The sequence below is a fragment of the Carcharhinus amblyrhynchos genome, chromosome 15 (genome assembly GCF_965287045.1).
Source record: "Carcharhinus amblyrhynchos chromosome 15, sCarAmb.v2.hapA, whole genome shotgun sequence".
Taxonomy (NCBI): Eukaryota; Metazoa; Chordata; class Chondrichthyes; order Carcharhiniformes; family Carcharhinidae; genus Carcharhinus; species Carcharhinus amblyrhynchos.
This window is the reverse complement of record NC_137338.1, coordinates 14726207-14751287: the sequence shown is the minus strand read 5'-3', so window position 1 is coordinate 14751287 and position 25081 is coordinate 14726207. Positions and strand designations below refer to the sequence as shown.

Sequence of the window (25081 nt, the reverse complement as noted above, 5' to 3'; positions counted from 1 at the left end):
GGATATGGGGGTAGGGCCTGGGTGGGATTGTGTTCGGTGCAGATTCGATGGGCCGAAGGACCTCTTTCTGCACTGTAGGGTTCTATGATTTCTACTTTGATATGAAGCGTAACTATGGACTTACTAATGGCTTATGTTCATGCCCGCCTCCATTCTCATTCCCTGTCACCTCCAACTTGTTCCAACTTGTGCAGAGACAGGCAAGCAGGAGGCTCAGTAGGCACTCCTGAATTGCCAAATATGTTGAGGCTCAATTTCACTTTAGTCTCTGGCCTGTACTTGTCACTCTGTGGCTGAGCACTGGTTTGAACTTCTTTCTAGGCATAGGAATTCTGATATGAAGGAGAAAGAAAGGGTATTCATGGAGAAACAAAATGATTTAAATTCTCCAATCTTGAAGCAAAATGCTGAATGGTGGCGATAGAGATTAAACCATGTAGTTTGAGAAATGTCTTTCTTTGTACAGCATTCCAGTCAGTTGATTCTGAATCAGTCAATAATGCAATTTGGCACTGCAGCCTATTGTTTTTCTTTCATAGCATCAGTTTTGAACAGTTGCATGTGGTAAATAGCATCAGCAGGATGAGCAAACCAGCATGTATGTGCTTGTGTGTATATTATTCAAAACTGAAATTAACTGAGTTGAACTATCTTCAGATGTGCACAGACATATTTCTGGTTTGCTCGTCCAATAATTGAGAAGTTGCTTAGTTTGCATTTATTTAAGCACACCACTTTCCATGTATTAACATAGTATTTAACCTATATTTAATTCTTGCACTTGCCTAGAATTTCCATGACCTGGATTGTCCTAACAGGTTAAAATAGAATTGAATTTTATTGAAGGAATTGAAATGTCTTGGCTAGTTTAGACTTGCGTACTTTTTAAGATTTTGTATTTTTCAATGTTGAAAGGCAACAGTATTTAAATATTGAGAGCACAGCATAAGACAAGACCCAATTGTAGATATAAGCAAATTAGGGATTAGAAAAGCAGTTCCTCCTCATGTATGCAATTCTCTCATCACAAGTAGTAAATGCTATATCCACTCCTTTGAAAGGTGCTACATAGAAATGAAACTGCAGCATCTGAAATTAAGTATTATTTAAACAACTAGAGTTCCTTTGCTGTAAATAATGCGGCATGTCTGCTGCTGTATGATCAGTTAGGGCCAGGTAATGTAGGTTAAAATGTATCCTGGTGATTTACGCTCAATTATCTTTTTTGGTGGATGTCTCAAACAAATTGACACCATTGCAAGGAACGTAACTTAACATGTATGAACACCTTAACTCCAAGAGAAGGAGAGAGACTAGGTACATTGCTGTAAGTGGTCCGCCTCTAGACCCCAGTCTATGCATTGGCTGCAATATTCCATAGAGGAATATGATGAGATACCTGCCTCAATTCAACCCACAAGTCTATTTTCTCAGTCAGTTAAATCGTGATTGACAGCACCCTCGTAGTTCTGTTCCAGACTCCTTGCATCCTTTCCCCAGAAAAATCAATCAATTTCTGTCTTGAAACGGTTTCGAGTAGTATGGGGGGATATTTTGAAATTTCTACTGCCTTTGGGAGGGACAAAGTACTAGTTTCCTGACTTGATTCTTAAATAACTTGGCTATGATTTAGTCCTGTTTTGAATTCTTCAACAGGGGAAATAATTTCTCTCTGTACCCTATTGAGTCATTTTAAGCATCTTGATGATCACCTTGAGAGGGGCATATATGGACCATGGACCAGTTGGGACAAATGGCCTTTTTCTATTCTGTACATAATTATGTGATACCCTCAATCTTCTACACTCAGAACATGATGTTTAGGTAACCTGCTCTCCAGCACTGATGTATCCATACTAGGGCATGGTGCCTTGTGTTGAACACTGGACTGCAAGTGAGATCTGATCCAACCTCTAAACCTACAGCATAACTTGCCCAGTGTATTCCAGTTCCAATGCGATAAAGGCCAATGTTCTATTAGCCTTTCTAATTGATCTTGTATACAGCTACTAACTTTGGTGATCGTGTATACAGAGAGACTTATTCATTCATGGGATGTGGATGTTGTTGAGGGCCAATTTTGTTGGCCATCCCCAATTGCCATTGAGAAGTTGGTGGTGAGCTATGATAATCAGCAAACATCTCCTTCAGGCCTTCTGATAGAGTGGAGGTCATTGAAGGAACAGTTGGAGATGGTTGGACCAAGGACATTATCCAGTGCCTTTGTGCTGGAAATTACTCTTTAAGAGAGTTGACCTTTAATTACCATTGACTTCAATTTTACTCTGGCTCCTGATGCCATTCAGTTAAATTCTGTCTTGATGCCAACGGCATTTACTCGCTGCTTGCGCACGGTTTCCATTTCCCTTAAACTTCTAGTTTCTCAATGTTTAGAAAATGATATATTTCACACTTTTCCACACGTTGAACTTAAGTTGCCACACTTAATCTATATCCCTCTGTAACCTCCTCTTCCCATTTGCAGTGTCGCTGTAAAAGTGGACTCTCAACTTTTTAGTTTTTCATCCAAGCCTTTAGTATACATGGTGAAAAGCTCAGACCCCAATACAGATCTCTGAAAACTGGTCACATGTGCCAGTCATCAATACACATCATGCCCTTGTCTGTTTTCTCCTGACCAATTTCCAGGCCGTGTTCAAAGTTGTTTGCAGTTACAGACATCTTTTTTTGTCTCAAACCTAATCAGATGTTTTCTGGATCTCCATGTAGATCTCGTCCACAGACACACTTTTATCTACTATGTTAGTAAATTCCTATAAAAAAATGGAACTATTAAGTGTAGCTTACTTTTCACATCTGATGACGTCTCGCTCTCGCACAACTGGTATTAGACTGACAAGTCAACAGTTATCTGGTTTCTCATTTCTTTGTATAATGGAGTGGTGGTTGTAATTTTCCACTGCAGTGACTATTTCAAAGTAAGAATTTTGGAAGATTACGACATCTATAATTTCCTCATCCTTGAGCACCTTTTAAATGAGAACCTTCAGATGCTGGAGATTTTAATTTTTGAAATTTCTTTGGTTTCTTAAATTCCATTCTTCTCTCCATTACAATTTTTAAAATGTGTACTAAACTTAAGAAGGTTTCCTCCTTGATTTATTTCTATTGCAGCACCCTGAATGCTTTACTAAGTTAAGAACACTATATATTTAAGTTGTTGTTGCCCCACATCACATTGTTTTATAAAATGCTTTTTAATTGTAACTGGGATACAGCAGTAAATATTGATCCAAAATAACCCACTTTTCCCCCAACTATCCTTTCGCTGCTCAAATTGGAGTCTTCATTACCTTAAACTATCTATCGTGTGTTACCTTTTTCATCTTTTTTTAAAAATCAAATTGAAGTCCTCATCATGCACTTAGCAATCTCAAAATGCTTTAATAACAGGGCCTCCATTATAGAAAGTGCCAAAACTTGATCCCTCCTCTGAACTTGATTTCCCTGTAAGAAGTCTCTCAATAACAGGTTCAAGTCCAACAGGTTTATTTGGAATCATGAGCTTTCGGAGCTCACTTGATGAAGGAGCAATGCACCAAAAGCTTGTGATTCCATCTAAACCTGTTGGCCTTTAACCTGGTGTTGTGAGACTTCTTACTGTGCCCATCCCAGTCCATTGCCAGCATCTCCACTCATTAGCTTTCCCACTGAGCTAAATGCTGAGCAAATTAAAATGTTCCATTTTGTAAATTTTACCAGGCTACATTCTAGAGTAACATTTGGAATTAATAACTGAACAGTGTAAATGTATTGGAATTGTTGGTCACTGAGAACTTTATCATTAAAAGAGGCATCTTGCTTTCTTGTATTTTTAAGAACCATATACTGGTTGCTTCACTTAACCATATACTGGTTGCTGTTCATTAGTTGAACAGTCACACAAGACTAGTAGATTATGATACTGCTAGTATAATCTTCTGCCCTATTTTGCCTTGTTCTCTGGAGTTTGATTCTTGAGTCTCAGTTGAGGTAGTTGCTGATATTTCACAATGTGGAAATGTGAATTAATGTTCTCATCTGTGCCAAATGGGAACAGTGCATAAATTTTAATTGGCAGTTTTTTTTTTAAAACCACTCGTGTAGTTGAAATCATTCTAGTTTCTGAAAGAACCATAAGCAGATGTATCAAAATATCTCTTCCTGTCAGAACGTAAGCGAGTGTTTACACAGGAATGGTAAAGCATTGATCAAATTATTTTTAGGTGCAAGTATTGCAATATGTGTGGATTCCTTCAGAACAAATTAAATGCTTTACCCAACAGTCTGTCTTTCTCATCATGTGATTGAAGGAATAATGGTAGTGTGATGATACTGTGCCTTTAAGAAATTTATTTTTATCAAGTTTCTTGTAAGCACTTTAAAATTCAGCTCTGTTTTACACATGCCAATTTGTCTGCACCAGGCAGTTCTCACGCTGAGAATACAGGCTAATTGATTTTAGCTTGGGCTATCTGAATTAATGTATTTTTGTTTTTTCCCTGGGGTTTGAGTAGTGTTTTGATCAGTTTGATTGACAGAGGCAGAGTCATGTGAAGAGGCAGAGCTAAGTTTGCAGGGAATGGACACAGTTCTCTTTGGTTCCAGAAGGATTATGTTTTTGCCTGGTCCTGAAAGAAGCAAAAGGTATCTTTCTGTCTCTATGGTGTTTTGAGGCTGGCAAAAGACAGGTGTATCTCTACCTCTTTCCAGAGGAGTTCAAAAGGTTCTCAGACTGTTAACAAGTATAAGCACATAAACCTTTGCGTAGCTAACTGATTTTGAAGAGGAGTTGAAGTCTCTAAGGGGAAAACGCTTAAATTGGAACTAATCAAGATAGGTAGGTTAGCAGTTAAGAAATGTATCTTTCCATGTTTAAGTAATTCAGTTGATAAAAGTTAAGCTAATTCATTCACTATAACCTAAGTTGTATTGTTAAATAACGTTATTTTTGATAAAAGCTTCCTAGTATGTCAATAGAATTACTCCTTATCCTCTCTCTAATGCCAAAATAGAAAAACTGTCAAGAGTCTAGTCAGGCTTCATAACATACTTTAGGGTTTCTGCTCTGCTACCCTAACAGTAGGCAGCCATCTCCTAAGAAATGGATTAACAGAACTAATACATTTAAAATGAAGAATATTAAAGAAAAAAATAGAATGCCCTTTTATAAAAACCACAAATATGTTTAAGTTTTATACCTGAAGATTCACTTTTGATGTTTACCTGTAAACTGCTCCAGTTGACATTATATTGGTTAGCTGCACCCAAATCCTGCTTTAAATAATGAACTTCAAAATACAATCATGATTAATTGCCTAAAATGAGCAATTGAAATTCTGTAACTTTCTTTTGATAATTTCACATTTTAAATCCGCATTGAAAGTCCTTATTTTAGATTCAAATTGAGTCAATGGTGGCTTAATCTTAAGGAGTCAAAGTTAAGGCTTCCTATCCTAAAAGAATTTTGCATTCTGTTGCTGACGCAAAATTGGAATAGGAAGAGAAAGGAAAGCTGCTAGGTTTTCAATGCTAATATTTCAGTACTTTGAGGGGTCACAGTCAATAATTTGGGCAGCCCGGTGGTGCAGTGGTTAGTACTGCTGCCTCAACACCAGGGACCTGGGTTTGATTTCAGCCTTAGGTGACTGTCTGAATAGTGTTCTCCCTGTGTTTGTGTGGGTTTCCTCCAGCTGTTTCCACAGTCTAAAAATGTGCAGGTTAAATTGCCCCTCAGTGGCCAAAAGTTTGTTAGGGCAATTAGCAGTATAAATATGTGGGGTTACAGGGATGGATAGGGCTTGGTAATGTGCTTTGTCAGAGAGTTGGTGCTAATCCAATGGGCAGAATGGCCTCCTCCTTTTCTGTAGGGATTTTATAGTTTGGTCACAGACCTTGAGAGTCCTGGCCTGAATCCTCCAATTAGGAGGTTGACTAATACCTGCCAAGCAGTTCACAAATTAATCAGATTCTGGTTATGACTCCTCACCTAAGTGAACAACACCTTTTTTAAAATTCCATGTCAGTTGAGCCGAAGAATTTTGCAGCATTGAAAGAACTATTTTTCAATCTATCATTGCAACAGTGATCCAAAACATAACTCTCTCCATTTAGCCATTTATCTTCCTCTGCTCCAAATATTTATCAAATTTTCCTTTTAAAGGAGATAATGGTCTCTGCTTCAACCAGCTCTTCTATTGCCATCCAGGCTTTATGGCAACAAATCACCAAGCTTACTTGGGCACCATCTTCTTTACTGCAGTCTACACAACCAATGTCTTTGCTTAATGAGGCACCAAAGCTAGCCTAGTACTTTTTTAACTGTGCTTAAACAATGCCTTGTACGAACATAGTTGCTATTGTCCTTTGTATTTACCTGCCCTTGACATTAAAGGAATTGCTTATCTGACTGAGCCTTTTTCTCATCTACACCCTTAATTGTTTTCAAATTGAGTGTTGACTTCCCATGCTTGTTTTCCTCCAAAATATGCTTAGCAAAAGTACATTACATTTGTCACTCATACCTCGTTTTAGTTTTTTTCCTTGTCTTCCTAGAGTTGGTTTTTTAAGAGTATGCCAAAATCTCCTCTTCTTTCATTAGCAAATTTTGAAAGTGCAACCTGTGCCCAAGAGTAAATTTATAATCTCTACGATGAAAGCAAAAATAGACCCAACAATGGAACTTTGCCACTTCCAATCTTTCTCTAATTTGAGCAATGCCCGTGGATCTCAATGTTCTTTCTGTTTGTCAGCTAAGTTTCTGCCCACTTCTGCTACATTTCCTTTTTTACCATTCCTGCATTTTTCTGTGGAACTTTAGATACCTATTGCACATTATGTGGATATCCATATGGGTTGGATTGACTGCATTCCCTTCTTGAGCGCAGATATTGCATTGCCTATTCTAGTTCCATACCGTGATTTGCATGTTTAAAGAAAAATGAAAAATCTATGGTCAGAATTTTTGCGATTCTCTGACTACTTTCAATAGCCTGTAATGCATGGAGTTAGGTTCCAGTGGTTTATTTTGAAGTTGTCTGAGACCATTGCTTTCCAAATTTTTTTTGTTGTAATCTACATTCACATTCTGTCATCAATTGTAAAATTTAACGTCTAGACCATATCTTTATCCTTCATAATCACTTGACTCCGTCATCCCTCAGGTTAGATGGATTGGCCATGCTAAATTCTGCTAAATTCAGTGTACCTGAATAGGCGCCGGATTGTGGCGACTAGGGGATTTTCACAGTAACTTCATTGCAGTGTTAATGTAAGCCTACTTGTAACACTAAATAAACTTTGAAACTTTCCCTCCGTGTTCCTATCGCCTCATGTATAGTACATTTTAGATGCTTATAAAATCTTAAATATTTCCATTATATATTGCTTGCTGACCTTTTTTCACATTCCCAGTGGACTGAATCATCATTTTCATCTTCCTGTTGCACTTCATTTTATTTCTCATGTCTCCCTTGTAATCTTTATTTTTAGGCTTCACATTTACCCCCAAGAACTCTATTCCTATGGTAAATAATTTGCGGCAAATCCCTTTTTATCTACTGAACTTTGCCTTTGTCTAATCCATTTTGCTTATCTTTGAGTTCTATCTTTTACTGTGCTTTTGCTGAATATCTAATGTGACTATTTCCCAATTGTTGACTTTGATCTTTTTTTAACCCTACTTCATTTCACAGAACCAAATCATGTGCTTTTCTTGTTGGATCAGAGGAATGCTGATCTAGTAACAGTCCAAGTGTATCTGTTTGGCTCTATGCATGAATTTTAACAGCCTATCTTGGGATAGTTAAAATCCTATGTCACTGTTCTGCTATTCTTGCATCTCTCAACTGTTTCCACATCTTTACTCGCCAGCACTGTATGGTGACCAGTAATGCTTGCTAAAAATTGTACCATTTCACTTTCTGCCTATGAATTTTGCCCTTACTCAACTTCCGAGGATGCCAACAAAACTTGATTTAAAACACTTGAAAGGTAGTGAGTGGGTGTAAAGTTACAGAACTTGGGACCTAGGCAACTGAAAGCATGACAAACGATGGTGAAATGATTTAACATACAGGGTGCTCAAGGGATCTGAGTTGGAGGAGTGCAGAGACTTTGGAGCCTTGGTAGGACTAGAGAAGGCCATAAAGATGGAGAGGGGTAGGGCCATGTGGAATTGGAAAACGAGGTTGCAAATTTTAAATCCTCAAATTTGCTGTGCTGTGAGCCATTGTAAGTTGATAAGCAGGGGTGGTGAGTGAACTGGGCTGTTTGCAAGTTAGGACATGGGCAGCAAGATTTTAGAAAATCACTTATTTATGGAAGTTGAAAAGATGGCCAAGACTCAAATCTGGAAGTGGCAAAAGTGTGAGTGAGAGTTTCAGTAATAAGTCAGCTGAGGCAGGTGAGGATTTGAATGATGTTTTGGCGATGAAAGTAGGGAGGTCTTAGTGATGGCATTTGGAAATTCATCTCTGGGTCAGATATATGCCAAAGTTGAGAACAGTATGGGTTAGTCTGATCATCAGGGAGAGGGACTGAGTTGTTCGCAAGCAAACAGACTGAAGATAATGGCTTCAGACTCAATATTGAGTAGAGGAAATTTCTGTTTATCCAGTACTGCATGTTGGGCAAGCAGTGTAACACTTTACAGAGAGTGAGGACGTACACTTGTGTTCTATCATGGTGGTACTGAATCCCACTGCAGAACGAGGCCATTCAGCCCATAAATCTACAATGACTCTTCAAAAGAGCATCTTAGCCAAGCCCTTGACCTTTATTTTCTCAATCACCCTTACTAATGCTCTGCTTCCAACTCATTGAAAGCCATCAAATTTATCTTATTGGCCTTTTTTTTGTCACCTCTCCTAACTTGCCTGTACCTGGCATCAGATTACCTCTCTGCTTTCATATAAAGATGACCTGTCAGTTAAGTAATGGGAACAAATTCACTTGGACGACATCTTTTATCTAGTCATATTTTAAGAAATGTTGTTAGCAGTAGTCCTTATCTGGTGCATAGTTAAAATCCCGATTGGATGCTGGTTGACATAGTGATAAACAGCTACTGATTTGACTTTTATCGTTCCTCCACAGAATCGTGAGCTGCAGATAATGCGAAAACTGGATCATTGTAATATCGTCCGATTACGATACTTCTTTTACTCCAGTGGAGAAAAGGTACTTTTATTGTATATGTTCATTTCTTTCATTCATGGGATCTGGGTGACTGACACCGTAAATGGTTTGTGATGCAACTAGCTTATGAGCCTATTTCAGAGAATAGTGAAGAGTCACATGATTCCAGACCCACATTGTTGTGGGTCTGGAATTGTGAAATCCAGACACAGTAGGAACAGCAAATATTATTCCCTTTAAAAAATATATATATTTTATGATGGTTTATGATTAGGTTAACTAACTCTTCTATTCAATTTTTATTTAATTAACTGAATTTAAATTCTCCAGTCCCAGTTGTGGGTTTGAACTTGTCTCTGTCATTCATCATTTCTTTGGATCATTATACCTGTAACATAACCACTATGCTAAATATTTCAAACACTACAATTAACATTTCAATCAAGCTTTCCTGTTCACTTTTACAAGTACAAACAAGAGAACCCTCTTGACTAAATTCTCAATATTCCAAGAGTTGCCTAAATCTTTTGGGGGTTGACGTGATATTGATCCATTTTTCTGATACATCAAGGCAAATATATTTTGTTGTACAGGAGGGACCACATTTATTTGAAATGTGGCAATTGTACAGAATACCAGGTCCATTGTCAACTGTTAATGGCATTCTAGGATGACACTGAAATACAATTACGTTGCTGGAGTGCTGCTTTTCAGAGGACATTGGAAGTTCTGACCTTGTCCACCCATACCAGTGAATGCTAATAACTCTATCACATTATTCCTATAGAAATATGCATAGAACTATATAGGAAGTTTGTAAAGTGCAACGGCAAACGTTTCTCAACGACAAAACCTGGGAAAATATCAACCGTTTTCAAAATGACAGCTGCATTTGTTTATCTAAATGAATATATTTCGGTGAAATTTATTGTATGTTCAACATGTTTGAGAAGATTTTTCACTCAATGCTTTCTACTTTGCTGTTAATGTGTATCTAAAAAGTGAATCCAAGGCTTTGTTGTCCAATAAAAATTACTAAGTAGATATAAATATGGCTATTTAGCCGCGTGAATTGATTTAGTAGAAAGTGTCTTCATTCACTTCACTTATAATATAGTTAAATATGTACATGGTCAAAAAGTACTTGCATACTTTTTGTGTTACTATTTTACTATCGTGGGCATAAAAATGAAGTGTATACGTATATACAGTGCTATATCAGTGTTAAGTTCACAGAGCAGCGTTCAATACTTGTGTGTAATTAGCCATATCTGTGTTTCTATATATCCACCTGACTAATTCTATTGTATGGGAACAGTGCAATCAATGTACCACCTTGTAAATGCTTACAGTTTGAATTAGTGAATGGGTTTTATTCTTATAATGTGCTTACGGTTTGTGAAAGCACATGAAATTTTTGCTTTCTATTGTCATGAATTTTTGACTTGCTTAAATAATTTCACAAGTGCAGTATAATAGTCTGTTGATCCATTAAGTTGTCCAACTGCCTACTTTTAAGGGAGTTGCTTTGAATCTAATTATGTGGTAACCGGATCCAGAAGTGGAACAGTGAAACTCTATGAACTGGAACTGATTTTCTTGTCCTGGGCATGTGCCTTTCTTAGATCCGTCCAAAGCTAAACTATCGTAACACTTTGATTGAATAGCCAGCTACTTTATATCCAGTGAAATGCAATGAGGTTGAGTTACATTATATCTGTCCAGCTTGTTCAGAGCATTGTAACGAATATAGCAAGCACGCCTACTCGAGTGGATTATCCACCTTGCCTTAAAAGCCCATCTTTCTGCATCCAGTCCTGCCACTCAGTGATGGCTCAGCAGTATTCTGCAACTTGACTTGGTGACTGTGTTCTGTCTTTATTAAACTTGTATTATTTCTCAACTCCCATTGAGATGTAGAAATTTTGTAGCACAACGTGGGCATATAGCCATCGTGTCTCTGCTGATTGAAAATAACTATTTAGCTTAATTTGTACTTCAATTTTCAGCTCTTGATTCCTAGCCTTGCAGCAGATGCATCTCCCAAGTATTTTTTTTAATGCAATGGCTTTTGCCTGTACCATCCTTTTCAGGCAGTTCCAGCCCTCCATCTCGGTGAATAAACCTCTCCACTCAACTCTAATGCTGTGCTAATTACACTAAATCTGTAACAGGAAATGCTGGAAAGTCTCAGCAGATCAGCACTATCTGTAGAGAGTGGAAGTTTTGAATCCATTTGACTACTTCAGAGCTAAATATGATGGATTATGTACTGTACAAGAGAGGGTGGAGCAGATGGCACAGTAGAAGGTCAGTGATTGGTGGGAGCTAGGAGATGGTGGAATTTGAATTGAATAGAAATCTGGAACTAGAAGTCTAACAAACATGAAACTGGTGTCAATTATCATGAAAACCTATCTGATTCACTAATGCCCTTTAGAGGTGTAAATCTACCATTCCTCCCTGGTAGGGGGTTCATATGATTCCAGATTCACAGCAATGTGGTTGACTTTTAAATGTCCTCTGAAATGACCTAGCAAGCCACATGGTTCAAGGGCAATTAGGGATGGCGCCAGAGCAAGGTGATATTTCGAAGCTGTGCCCTACATACTTTCTAATTCTATCTTTTACGCTCATTAACACTACATTCTGCACCTTCTCGTTTTTTTTTCTCCCCCACGTTCGCTACAGATGATATGCTTTGACTGTAAAGTGCTCAAGAAACCATATTATTTTTCACTGTGTACCAATACATTTGACAATAGATCAAATCAAACGGTGATCTTACTAGTGATGCCAATATCCTATGAAAGAATGAAAGAAACCAAAGCTGTGATCTAACAGTTTCAGTATGACCTTCCTACTCTTATTTTCCTTTATTGTCCTCGGCTAATAAAAAAAAATTGTCCCATGTGCTGCAATAACCTCCAACACGAGCCCACCCCCATTCAGTCTTGATTTGTATTAAATTGGCTCAATTTATGGATTCTATTCAATAGTTGCTCATGTAGTAAGTTTCACATTCAAATATAATCTACTTTGTTATGGAGAGGAGAGAGTTTAATTTAAATGGCCCTGATTTCTCCCTTTACACTCATGCGCAAACAAAGGTGTCTTGATTTTGATTTCCTCTATCAGCAGTGGTGTATTTCCCAGCCCCTCAGTTTAGATGTGATTCAATTTCTAATAATCACCCCACAGAAAACTTGAGACAGGATGAATTCAATGGGATTAATTTATTTTGCACACACATGTGAAAGAGGGTCACAATGTAGCCTCCTTTTTATTCGTACAGTAAAAATGAGGGATAGAGAAATAAAGATCTCCAGAAAAACAAATTATTGTTTTACATGAGTCCAGAATCAAAATCCAATGGTGTTTTCCTCCACAGAAGTCAACAGCCTGAAAACTAATGTTGGATAATTCACTTCTATGGTGCGATAGGTTCACAGAGAAGAATTAACCTTGCAGGCAATGGTATAGAAGTTCCAGTAGAGACAGTGAAGGTGAGGCCTTGCAATCAAACCAGGGCAGAGCCCTATTTTCTGTTCTGCTGTTTGGTAGATGGAAGATGGTATAACTGGTTCTCCCAGGCAGATCATGTCTCACCTCTTCACTTGGGCTTGGTGCAGGATGTCTATCCTTTTGGGTTCTTGAGATTGTCTGTCTGTGTTCCAACCATTAAGAATCTAAAGGGAAGGTTGCAACGTTCTTTGTCCTACTTGACTAGTAGACGCCAGTGGCTAGGCCTAGCTTATGAACTGTAGATGGCCTTTGTATAATTCAGTTTGATTTTGCCCTCTGCAGCCCACAGGGGTCGTCAACATCTGTTGAGAAATAATGAGGTACAGATTTTGTCCATACTGCCAGATTAGCTCCTGTTGTTGGAAAGTCACAGCCAGGCATGGCTTCAGTCATTTTAAAAGAATTGTCCAGTTTTTAAAATCTTTGGAATTAGCCATGATGAGTAGTTCCTGCTTTAGTATTTGAAAATAAAATGATGTCTTTGGGTTTGGGACAATTGTTAATATTTGAGGATCAGAGTGGCCAGTTTAACCTAAATGACTATGTGAATCAAACACAAACACTTGGCAAATGTCATCTCTTGAAGTGTAACTTGTGTGACTTTTCTTCTGCACAATTATGTAAGGCTTTTTTAAATTGTGTAAGTAGATGAGTTCAAACTGTGGTTGAAAATGTATGCTTGTGTGCAGAATGATAGATGGTAGCACTAATTTACAGACACTTCAAATAATGAAAGGAAATTGTACCAGAGGATTTGAGGGTGGGAATTTTGATGGCCCCAACAGAAAAAAAGAGTATGGTAAGTGCAGAAATTATGGGACACTTGGTAAGCAATTAGAATCTATAATCCAGGAATTAAATTACTAAGCACTTGAGGAAGGTGTTCATTGTCACTATGCAGCATTGATTTCTAAAGCAAGAATCGTGCTTGAACAATCTTTTGGATTCTTTGTAAAACTAAGAAATGAAAGATAAAAGGAAATGCAGTGGATGGGATGTATGGATTTTCAAAAAGCATTGGCAGATATTGTGCAGGAGATTTTTGGTGCATGGACGTGTGACAAATAAAGGCTGTCAATGGAGGTATGTTTGAAGGAAAGGAAACAGCATAGGCAAAGGGAACTTGTCTAGTAACATGGTGAGAGCATTCTAAATTCTGCTTTTGAACTTTTAAATTTATTACAAACACTGAGAAATAAGGGAACAATGTAAAAATTTTTTGGTAATGCCAAGTTAACAGACCATTTGATTATAAAAAACTGTAAGGGTACAGTTAAGGATAAGCTAGCTGGACATGCAGATGAGTGACAAATCCTGTAGAGAAATGGGAATTGATTCCTTTTTGGAAGCCAGAATGAGGATTTCAAGCTCACACCAAGTGCTAAGATTCCAAATGCAGTAAAGGAACCATGAGATACAGATTGATTGATTAAAAATGACAGTGGAAGTATAAAAATAAATGATGTGATCCTTCGGTTTGTATCTTTTAACAACTGAATACAAGAGTGATATAAAATCAATGGAAAATCTGTAGTCCATGATTATATTAACAGTAATTCAGGATGTCAAAAGTTTGCGGTTGGTTATTTTCACAGGAAAGATCTAGAGTTATGATTTTGAGGGGCTTCCCCTAAAGGAAGTAGTTTGCACAGGCAAACGCTTTTACTGGGTTGATCTTCTGTCGACAAACAAGAAAAGTGTAGGATCGGCACCTGTTCAACACTTACCTACACAATCACTGATCTGTTAGTAATGTCTGGCGATTCAGATTAAGTCTAGCATTCTGGTGTTGATAGATTTCTTTGATTGGAATCTTTTGATGGGAGGAATTTTAATCTTCAGCACGGACATTAGAAGTCATTCAAGGCAGCAGAATGGGTGGAAGGTGTGGCACTTCTATTCAGACGCCAATGAAGTTTGAATTTTTAAATTAAAGAAATTAATAAAGTGAGCTAGTATTCCTGTACTCTTGTTTTTGTATTCATCATGAACTTAATTCATTAAGCAACAAAACCACGTTCTGTAATTTTTACTTACTGAGGAATGAAAAAGCTTAGAGAGAACCAAACAACACAGCCTGATGTTCAACTTGCCTGCCTTTGAAAAGATTGGAGGGATTAACCTGTTGTAATGTTATTCTCATTGCCAATGACATAACTGGTGCGCCAAATTAGACTGCTTATCCAACACATTATCTTGGATTAGTTTAAATTTATTCTAATTAGACACTTGGAAACTGAAGACCTTTCCTTCAGCCCTCACAACAGACTTTGTTCTCTAGCCAGAAATTCCATCATCTTTCTTGATCACCATTTCAGAATTAACAAGACTGCCTAGAACCTCCTCGTTTTCCTTTTAAGCTAGAGCTGAAAATCTGAATCCAAAGATCATCTCTTCTAGTTCTGCCTCATCTTAGACTCTGTTAATGCTCTTATCCAAATAGCAAGCCCTATGAATTAGTTAAGCATTAAATACTTGAATGAAGTCTGAACACTCATTTTTCATCAGGATATACTTGCAATAGAGAGTGCAATGCAGATTCACCAAATTAATTCCTGGGCTAGAGGGTGGTCCTGTGAGGAAAGACTAAATAGACTGGTTCTTTATCCTCGGGAATTTAGAAGAATCAGAAGTGATCTTATTCAAACATTCAGAATTCTTATAGGGCTCGACAGAGTAGGTGCAGGAAGGATGTTTCCATTGGCTGGGGGTCTTGAACCCGCGGACACAGTCTCTGAATAAAGGGCAAACCATTTAGCACCTAGATGAGGAGGAATTTCTTCAGTGAGAGGGTGTTGAATCTTTGGAGTGCTCTGCCCCGAGGGTTATGAAGACTCAGTCTCTGAATACGTATAAGACTGAGATCAATAAATGTCTACATAGTAAAACATCATGGGATACGGCAATAGTGCAGAAAAATGGTATGGAAGTAGATCAGCAATGTTCTCATTGAATGGCATTGCGGACTCGCAGGGCTGAATGGCCTGCTATTTCTTGTGTAAAATCAAAATGCTAGGGATGTTTGAATCTGAAGCAAAAACAGACTGCTGAGATTTTCCAGCTCCCAATAATGAGTGGTGAACAAAGAAAATTACAACACAGGAACAGGCCCTTCAGCCCTCCAAGCCTGCACTGACCATGCTGCCCGACTGAACTAAAGCCCCCTACCCTTCTGGGCACCATATCCCTCTATTCCCATCCTACTCATAAACTTGTCCAGACACCTCTTAAGTCACTATCTTACCTGCATCCACTACTTCCCCTGGCAGTGAGCTCCAGGCACCCGTTGCCCCCTCTTTTTTTTAAAAAAAAGACTTGTCCCGTTCATCTCCTTTAAACCTTGCTCCTCGCACCTTAAACCTATGCCCCCGAGTAACTGACCCCCTCCACCCTGGGAAAAAGCTTCTGACTATCCACTCTGTCCATGTCCCTCATAGTCTTGTAAACTTCTATCAGGTCGCCCCTCAACCTCCGTCATTTCAGTGAGAACAAACGAAGTTTCTCCAACCATTGCTTATGCTTAATGCCCTCCATGCTAGGCAACATCCTGGTAAACCTTTTCTGTACCTTCTCCAAAGCCTCCACATCCTTCTACATTCCAAGTGTGGCCAACTAAAGTTCTATAAAACTGCAACGTGACTTGCCAATTTTTAAACTCAGTGCCCCGGCCGATGAAGGCAAGCATGCCGTATGCTGCCTTGACTACCTTCTCTATCTGCGTTGCTGCTTTCGGTGACCTATGTATCTGTACACCCAGATCTCTTTGCCTATCAATACTCTTAAAGGTTCTGCCATTTACTGTATATTTCCTATCTGTATTAGACCTTCCGAAATGCATTACCTCACATTTGTCTGGATTAACCCCAGCTTGCAGCTGCAGCAGGTGGTCAGGAAGGCGAATGGGATGCTGGCCTTCATAGCGAGGGGGATTGAATATAAAAGTAGGGAGGTCTTGCTGCGGCTATATAGGGCATTGGTGAGGCCACAGCTGGAGTACTGTGTGCAGTTTTGGGCGCTGTACTTACGCAAGGATATTTTGGCCTTGGAGGGAGTGCAGAGAAGGTTTACTAGGCTGATGCCGGAGTTGAGGGGGTTGAGCTATGAGGAGAGGCTGAATAAACTAGGCTTGTACTCGTTAGAGTTTAGAAGAATGAGGGGAGATCTCATTGAGACGTATAAGATGATGAATGGGATGGATAGGATAGAGGTGGAGAGACTCTTCCCGCTCAGAAAGGACAGTAGGACTAGGGGGCACAGCCTCAAGATAAAGGGGGGGGCGGTTTAGAACGGAGTTGAGGAAGAATTTCTTCACTCAAAGGGTGGTGAATCTCTGGAATTCTCTGCCCGTTGAAGTGGTGGAGGCTACCTCGCTAAATATTTTTAAGAAGCGGGTTGATGGGTTTTTGATGAGAGAGGGGATTAAGGGTTATGGGGAGAGGGCGGGAAAGTGGAACTGAGCCACGACAGATCAGCCATGATCTTATTGAATGGCGGGGCAGGCTCGAAGGGCCAGATGGCCTACTCCTGCTCCTGTTTCTTATGTTCTTGAACTCCATCTGCCATTTCTCCGCCCAGGTCTCCAGCCAATCCATATCCTGCTATATCCTCTGGTCCTCAGTGCTATCCATAAATCCACCAGCCTTTGTGTCGTCTGCAAACTTATTAATCAAACCAGTTACGTTTTCCTCCAAGTTATTTATATATTTATATATTACAAATAGCAAAGGTCCCAACAGTGATCCCTGAGGACTGCCACTTGTCACAGTCCTCCGTTCAGAAACACACTCTTCCACTGCTGCCCTCTGCCTCTATATGTCCGATCTGGTTCTGTATCCATCTTGCCAGCTCCCCTCTGATCCCATGCGAATTCACCTTCTGCACCAGTCTGCCATGAGGGACCTTGTCAAAGGCCTTACAGGAGTCCATGTGGACAACGTCCACTGCCCTAACTTCTTCAATCATCTTCGTCACTTCTTCAAAAAACTTGGTCAAGTTAGTGAGACACAACCGCCCCGTCACAAAACCAAGTTGCCTCTCGCTAATACATCCACTTATTTCCAAGAAATTGTTTCGAAGAATCCTCTCTAATAATTTCCTACCACTGACATACCAACTTGTAATTACCTGGATTATTTTTGCTACCCTTAAACAAAGGAATAACATTGGCTATTCTCCAATCCTCAGGGACCTCCCCAATAGCCAGTGAGGATACAAAGATTTTGCTCAAGACCCCAGCAATTTCCTTCCTTGCCCCTCTCAGTATTCTAGAGTATATCCTTCAGGCCCTGGGGACTTGTCTACCTTGATGTTGCTCAAGAACCCCTATACCACCACCTTTTTGATCTCAACGTGACTCAAAGTATCAACACATCCTTTCCGAGACTCCTCATCCACCAGGTCCTTCTGTTTGGTGAATACTGATGCAAAGTACTCATTTAATACTTCGCCATTTCCTCTGGCTCCACACATAGATTCCGTCCCTTATCCTTGAGTGGGCTAACCCTCTCTCTGACTACCCTCTTGCTATGTGATTGCTCCAGTTGCACTGTGTTGAACGTTGGTTGCACTCCACAACATATGGAATGAATTGGTTGAAATGTTAATTGGATTTAAGTAGTGAACATCAAAGCAACATCAAGGAATGTGCAAGTCCTATTTGCTTCATGCTTGGGAAAGGCAATGTGTCGAAGTCACTGAAAACTTGTGATACTTCCATATGGTGGTTGTAGTAAACCATTTCATTAGCATAAACATAGTATTTAGTGAGATACCCTGGCTGCTGAGCAAGCCATCCATGAAGAAGGCATAAATGAAATTGGAACATTGTAAAGGAATTGTCTTTGGAAAGTAAGTAGATTTGCAGTGAGGAGATTATTGCATCCATTTCATCATCTGTATAAATTGATCTATGGGAGAAATCCAAAAATACCTTCAGTACTGTGTGATCATTCCTCAGCCTTGGAATGGGCTGCAATTAATTTCCATCTTTTCCACATAGTTGAATGCCTACATGCAGGGACAAAGGCCTTCATCAAGGCAGAAGACTCAGAAAAATTGGCAAGCCTTACAGTATTGCAGAAGACTGTCAGAAATAAGCTTTAATCTTAACGATTTAGTACGCTATAACAGAGCAGGTCCGGGTAAATGGTGAGTTGTGATGGCAAAACGGTGATTCTCCAACACAGTAGCCAGGCTAGATTCATGTAGGTTAATCAGGATTGATTATAAACGTAATAGAATCTCAGCAATTTATAGACTCACCTTGCATTTCACACATTCCGATGTTTGACAGCTTTGAGGAGCAGAATGTGATGGATAAAGGGGTGGGATGATTGGAAAAGTGACCCCAATGCATAAGATTTATCACAAAGGGCAATACTGAAAGTCAGCACTAGGGTAATATTCATTCTTCAATAGGCCAGTGAATAGAGGCAGGGAAAGCCGTTGGATAAATGTTCAAGATGATGGGCAAGAGTAAGATTACTAAGTACTGGCAAAATGAAGTGAATATGTTATAAACTAGAAAATGCAGCGCAAGTTCCGAAAGCAGATCTTGAAATGATTCTGACTCGAGGTAACGATCACGTTGTGGGAGGGAAAGATCATGTAACAGTAGTCCAGAACAAGATAGGGCAAGTGAAGGCCCTGGTTTGACTTGAACAAGGGCTATGGAGCAAACTAGGAATGCCACTCATGGCAGAAGAACCGTATGATCAGGAAGTTTTGGTGGCTGCAAAAAATAAAGATGCAAAACGAAAAGAACTTGTTAATGGAAAAGAATTTGGTGAATGCTCTGGATGCTGAACTGTCAGATAGGGTAGAGCAAGCCTTATCACATAGGTGGTTATGTACAGAAGAAAAGTACTTCCTGATAGCACTTACAAGGATGTTGGAATGGATTTAAGTGGCACTGAAGATTTTCTTGGTTCACTCAACCACACGTTCTTGGATTCATTAAATGTTTAAATACGTTAACGAAAGGGGAATTTGTAAATGGCGTGTTGATTTTAAATTGTTAAAAATATGCATTATTTGATTAACAACTGTATTCTCTTCTCGGGTCAACTAGGATAAATGTACCAGATTTCTGGGTAGTCATTTGCAGATAGACTCCCGACAGGAGAATCTCGGATCTTACATGTTGCGAATCACCTATCCCCTTTATTTGGGAGTCCATCTTGGCCCCCCTGAGGGATCCTGGCTGGCAAGAGTTGAAGGCTAAAGTTACCATTCACTTGTGACACTATACAGGACCACTCAGACTGCAGTCTTACAGGGGGTCAAGCATTGGTCAGAAATCAGCTGATCACTGCAGTGTTGTGGTTCCAGTTGTTCGCTTTGATTCCTTCCCTGGAGTTGGTCACTAAGTTGCTTTTCAATTCTTCTGGGATGAACATAAGAACATAAGAAATAGGAGCAGGAGTAGGCCATCTAGCCCTTCGAGCCTGCCCCGCCATGGCTGATCTGTCGTGGCTCAGTTCCACATTCCCGCCCTCTCCCCATAACCCTTAATCCCCTCTCTCATCAAAAACCCATCAACCCGCGTCTTAAAAATATTTAGCGAGGTAGCCTCCACCACTTCAACGGGCAGAGAATTCCAGAGATTCACCACCCTTTGAGTGAAGAAGTTCCTCCTCAACTCCGTTCTAAACTGCCCCCCTTTATCTTGAGGCTGTGCCCCCTAGTCCTACTGTCCTTTCTGAGCGGGAAGAGTCTCTCCACCTCTATCCTATCCATCCCATTCATCATCTTATATGTCTCAATGAGATCTCCCCTCATTCTTCTAAACTCTAACGAGTACAAGCCTAGTTTATTCAGCCTCTCCTCATAGCTCAACCCCCTCAACTCCGGCATCAGCCTAGTAAACCTTCTCTGCACTCCCTCCAAGGCCAAAATATCCTTGCGTAAGTACAGCGCCCAAAACTGCACACAGTACTCCAGCTGTGGCCTCACCAATGCCCTATATAGCCGCAGCAAGACCTCCCTACTTTTATATTCAATCCCCCTCGCTATGAAGGCCAGCATCCCATTCGCCTTCCTGACCACCTGCTGCACCTGCAGGCTGGGTTTTTGCGACTCATGCACAAGGACCCCGAGGTCCCTCTGCACTGTCGCCTGCTGCAGTTTTTCTCCACGTAAGTAATAATCCTTCCTACCATTATCCCTACCAAAGTGGACCACCTCGCACTTGCCAACATTAAATTCCATTTGCCAGTTCCTGGCCCATTCACCCAGCCTATCTAGATCCTTCTGCAGACTCTCCACACCCTCCGTGCAATTTGCCGTTCCACCAATCTTGGTGTCATCAGCAAATTTCGACACCATACACTTGGTTCCCTCCTCCAGATCATCTATATAAATGGTAAATAGCTGAGGCCCCAGCACCGACCCCTGCGGCACTCCACTAGTCACCAACCACCAATCCAAATAGCACCCATTGACCCCCATTCTCTGCCTCCTATTTGACAACCAGTCCTCTATCCACGGTAACACCCTACCCCCAACTCCATGTCCCCTGACCTTCTGCAATAACCTCTTGTGAGGTACCTTGTCAAACGCCTTCTGAAAATCAAGAAAGACCACATCCACCGGCTCTCCTCTATCCACCGTACAGAGTCACTGCTGAAATACTGAGTCCCCTGCTTAGGGATGATGGTTTGGCAGTAATGTGACTTTGCATCCAAGTGATGACTTTCTGCCTTCTGACCCTGTTGTGATATCTTTACGTGAGCCTCTCTGTGATGATATGCACTGTACTTCTTCCGCCAGGTTGCATTTTGGAACAACTGGTGGTAGCTTCTCACGATAATTAACGTCAATGCTACCACATTTCACGGAGAGCTTTAGAGTGTCTTTGTAGCGTCTGTTTTGTCCTCCCCTGGAACTTTTACCATTTGAGAGAACAGAACCTGGCTGGTGGGTGGGGTCCCTTTTTTTTGACATCTGGACAGGTATAGCAAATAATTAGGAAGGTATATAGAATGTTAGTTATTGCAAGATGGCTGGTGTATAGAAGCAGGGATGTTTTGTTATAACTGCAGTAAAAAGTCTGACAACACCAGGTTTTAGTCCAACCGATTTATTTGATAATATACTCGCAAGCTTTCAGGTTAGCCCCTTCGTCAGGTGAATGGAGAGTTCTGGCCTCAGACAGAGCATATAAAGCACAGACAGTTTAGAGATTACTGATTAGAATGCGAATCCTTACACCTAACCTGCTGTTCAAGACCTGAAGTGGCTGATAATGTGAGTGGAAGGAGCACTGATCACAGTTTAAAGAGATGTGCATTGTCTCCAGACAGTACAGTAAGTGAGGTTTTGCAAACCCAGGCAAGTCACGGGGGTTACAGACAGTGCGACATGAACCCAAGATCCCTGTTGAGACCGTCCTCACGTGTGCGGAACTTGGCTATCAGTCTCTGTTCAGCGACTCTGCGCTGTCGTGTGTCGTGAAGGCCGCCTTGGAGAATGCTTACCCGAAGGTCAGAGGCTGAATGCCCGTGACCACTGAAGTGTTCGCCAACAGGAAGGGAACAGTCTTGCCTGGCACCAGGCAAGACTGTTCCCTTCCTGTTGGCGAACACTTCAGTGGTCACGGGCATTCAGCCTCTGACCTTCGGGTAAGCATTCTCCAAGGCGGCCTTCACGACACACGACAGCGCAGAGTCGCTGAACAGAGACTGATAGCCAAGTTCCGCACACGTGAGGACGGTCTCAACAGGGATCTTGGGTTCATGTCGCACTGTCTGTAACCCCCGTGACTTGCCTGGGTTTGCAAAACCTCACTTACTGTACTGTCTGGAGACAATGCACATCTCTTTAAACTGTGATCAGTGCTCCTTCCACTCACATTATCAGCCACTTCAGGTCTTGAACAGCAGGTTAGGTGTAAGGATTCGCATTCTAATCAGTAATCTCTAAACTGTCTGTGCTTTATATGCTCTGTCTGAGGCCAGAACTCTCCATTCACCTGACGAAGGGGCTAACCTGAAAGCTTGCGAGTATATTATCAAATAAATCGGTTGGACTAAAACCTGGTGTTGTCAGACTTTTTACTGTGTTTACGCCAGTCCAACGCCGGCATACCCACATCATTGTTATAACTGTACAGGGTATTGTTGAGATTGCACCTGGAGTAGTGTGTGTAGCTTTGGTCTCCTGATTAGGGGAAGAATATACTTCTACTGCAAGCCATTCAGAAAAGATTCACTGATCTGATTCCAGAATTGAAAGCGTTGCCAAGGAACGGTTGGGTCTATACTTATTGGCATTTGGAACAAGAGGTGATTTTATTGAACGATGAAAGATTCTAAGGTGGCTTGATGGAGTAGATGTTAATTTGGCTGTTTCCTTTGTCGGAGGAATCTATAGTTGAGGACACAGTTTCTCCCGTTTAAGATTTGAGATCAAGGTGAAAAAAATGGAGACTGGAACATATTAAACACAGGGTTAGTCAGATATTTGATGTACAAGGGAGTTGAGAGAAGGAAACAGCAGAGCAGTGAGTTAAGATTATGGCTCAAGGGGCTGATCTGCCAACTCCTTCAATTTCTTAAACTATTTAAGCATTGATATTTTCTACTTTGCAGATCATGGAAAGTGGAGCAATTTGTTTACCTCTTTCTCGACTCCTCAATGCCCTTGTTCCCTTACCTTTTTAAATAAATCTATAATACCTTCCAATTGTGATGAACACGCTTCTGAAACATTTTTTCCCCCTATTGAGCACTTATTCGACTTAGTGTTGCTAAAATCATCAGCTTATGATTTGAAAGATGTAGTCAAATATCAATGGATATAGAATAACAGGCATGATTCTTTTAAGGGGTCCTTGCGGTGAGTATCCTAATTCTTTGCATTTTAGAGATCTTTGTTAATACGTTTACATTTTCAGACATCATTTGGGTTTGTTGAACTCATCATTCAGTACAGGAGCTTGTTGCCCATTTACTTTAGGTGTGCATAAGTGAGTTCGATAAGTGACAGCTACTTAGGCAGGTTATTGATTTCCAGGGCGGTTATATTGTAGTCTTCAGCCATAAGTGAATGCTGAGGTAGAGTGGAGAGAATTCATCATGTTGTCTATAAATAGTAATTTCAAGCTTTACAGCCTATATAACCTTAGTAAAAGGAAATATCAGAAATTTCTTAATGGATACGGCATTTGTTTAAGGAACTCTTTAGCACTACGGTGTTATTGAGCAAAACAACAACTCCTCAACCTATTGGACCCATCAAAAAAAAAATTTGAATCTAGTTTCTCCTGCTTGTGATCGTCTCCAAAACTCCCTCTTTAAGGCAGCAAAAACTAACTCATACAGCAATGGGTACATCTTTAGCTTAGATAGATGTACAATTGTATCAAATAATTTCAGTTAGTTTGATGCTTTGTCAGTGGTGTTGCAAGAGTTACTGGTGAATGATGCTGCTGCTTTAAGCAATGGTATCAGTGGCTGAATTATCATGAATAATATATGTAAAGGTATAACCAGCACTTTCCAAAGCTTGAGGTGGAGTCGGTTGGGGAAGGGGCAAAGTGAAATTGAGAATTTGTACGTAGGTTGGAGAGGATAGAGGCAAGTGATGTAGCTAATGTGAGTTTTTTTTCCTCAAGCTGCTTAAAGGTTTCTCAACTCTCATTTATTACTCATTTGAATATTACTTGGTGGACCCAACTTGCTGTAAATCTGAACATTTCTGACATGGTGATGCATTTAACAGTGGCAACTTAATTTGTATAGTGCCTGTAGTATAGTTAGAAAGTCTTGCCGTATGATACCTAACATATAGAATTAAGCATGACTTAAATGTCCACGTATTCAAAAGGTTTATTAATCTAGTATGTAGCAACATTTGAATAAAGAGAGGTTGGGTTTCAGAACTGCCCAAAAATACCTAACTCCTTTTCTCCACAAAACCCCAAAGGTTTAAATTACACTTCACTTATTGTCATTCATATTCTTTCCACGTATTCTGGGACTAAATTTACATTTAGCTCTTGTATGTCATTTTAACATTCATTACCTCCATTTGAACCTTGGGTTTTTACTATTAAACGTTCTCAACAGCACCACCAACAGGAATTTGATGATGCTTCAATGTTTGAGAGGAACTGAAATCATTCACATTTCTCAAACTTCAGCCCGTTTAATTCTTGAGCTGAGTCAGACTGCAACATCTGTCTCCTATTTGACCCAGAGCAGAGTTTTCAACTCCATACCTTACATCTTTTTAACATTAGCTTGCCTCAGCTAATTTGTTGATAAAACTCTCATCCATGCCTTGGACATCTTTATACTGACTGTTCCAATGCACCACTGGTCAGCTTTCCAATTTCAACCCTCTATTAAATCATGCTCATCCAGAACTCTATTATTTGTATTCTACCTTGCACAGAGCCTGCGGTTCATTTGGATTT

General features: G+C 40.1%; 1 protein-coding gene across 1 annotated transcript in view; it reads left to right on the top strand.

Annotated features, from left to right (window-relative positions):
- gsk3ba (glycogen synthase kinase 3 beta, genome duplicate a) overlaps positions 1 to 25081 on the top strand; it is a 144069-nt gene that overhangs the window by 67002 nt on the left and 51986 nt on the right. The window contains exon 3 of the mRNA XM_080203444.1: positions 9097 to 9180. Within this exon, the coding sequence (XP_080059570.1) occupies positions 9097 to 9180 (84 nt within the window). The remainder of the gene's footprint in view (positions 1 to 9096; positions 9181 to 25081) is intronic.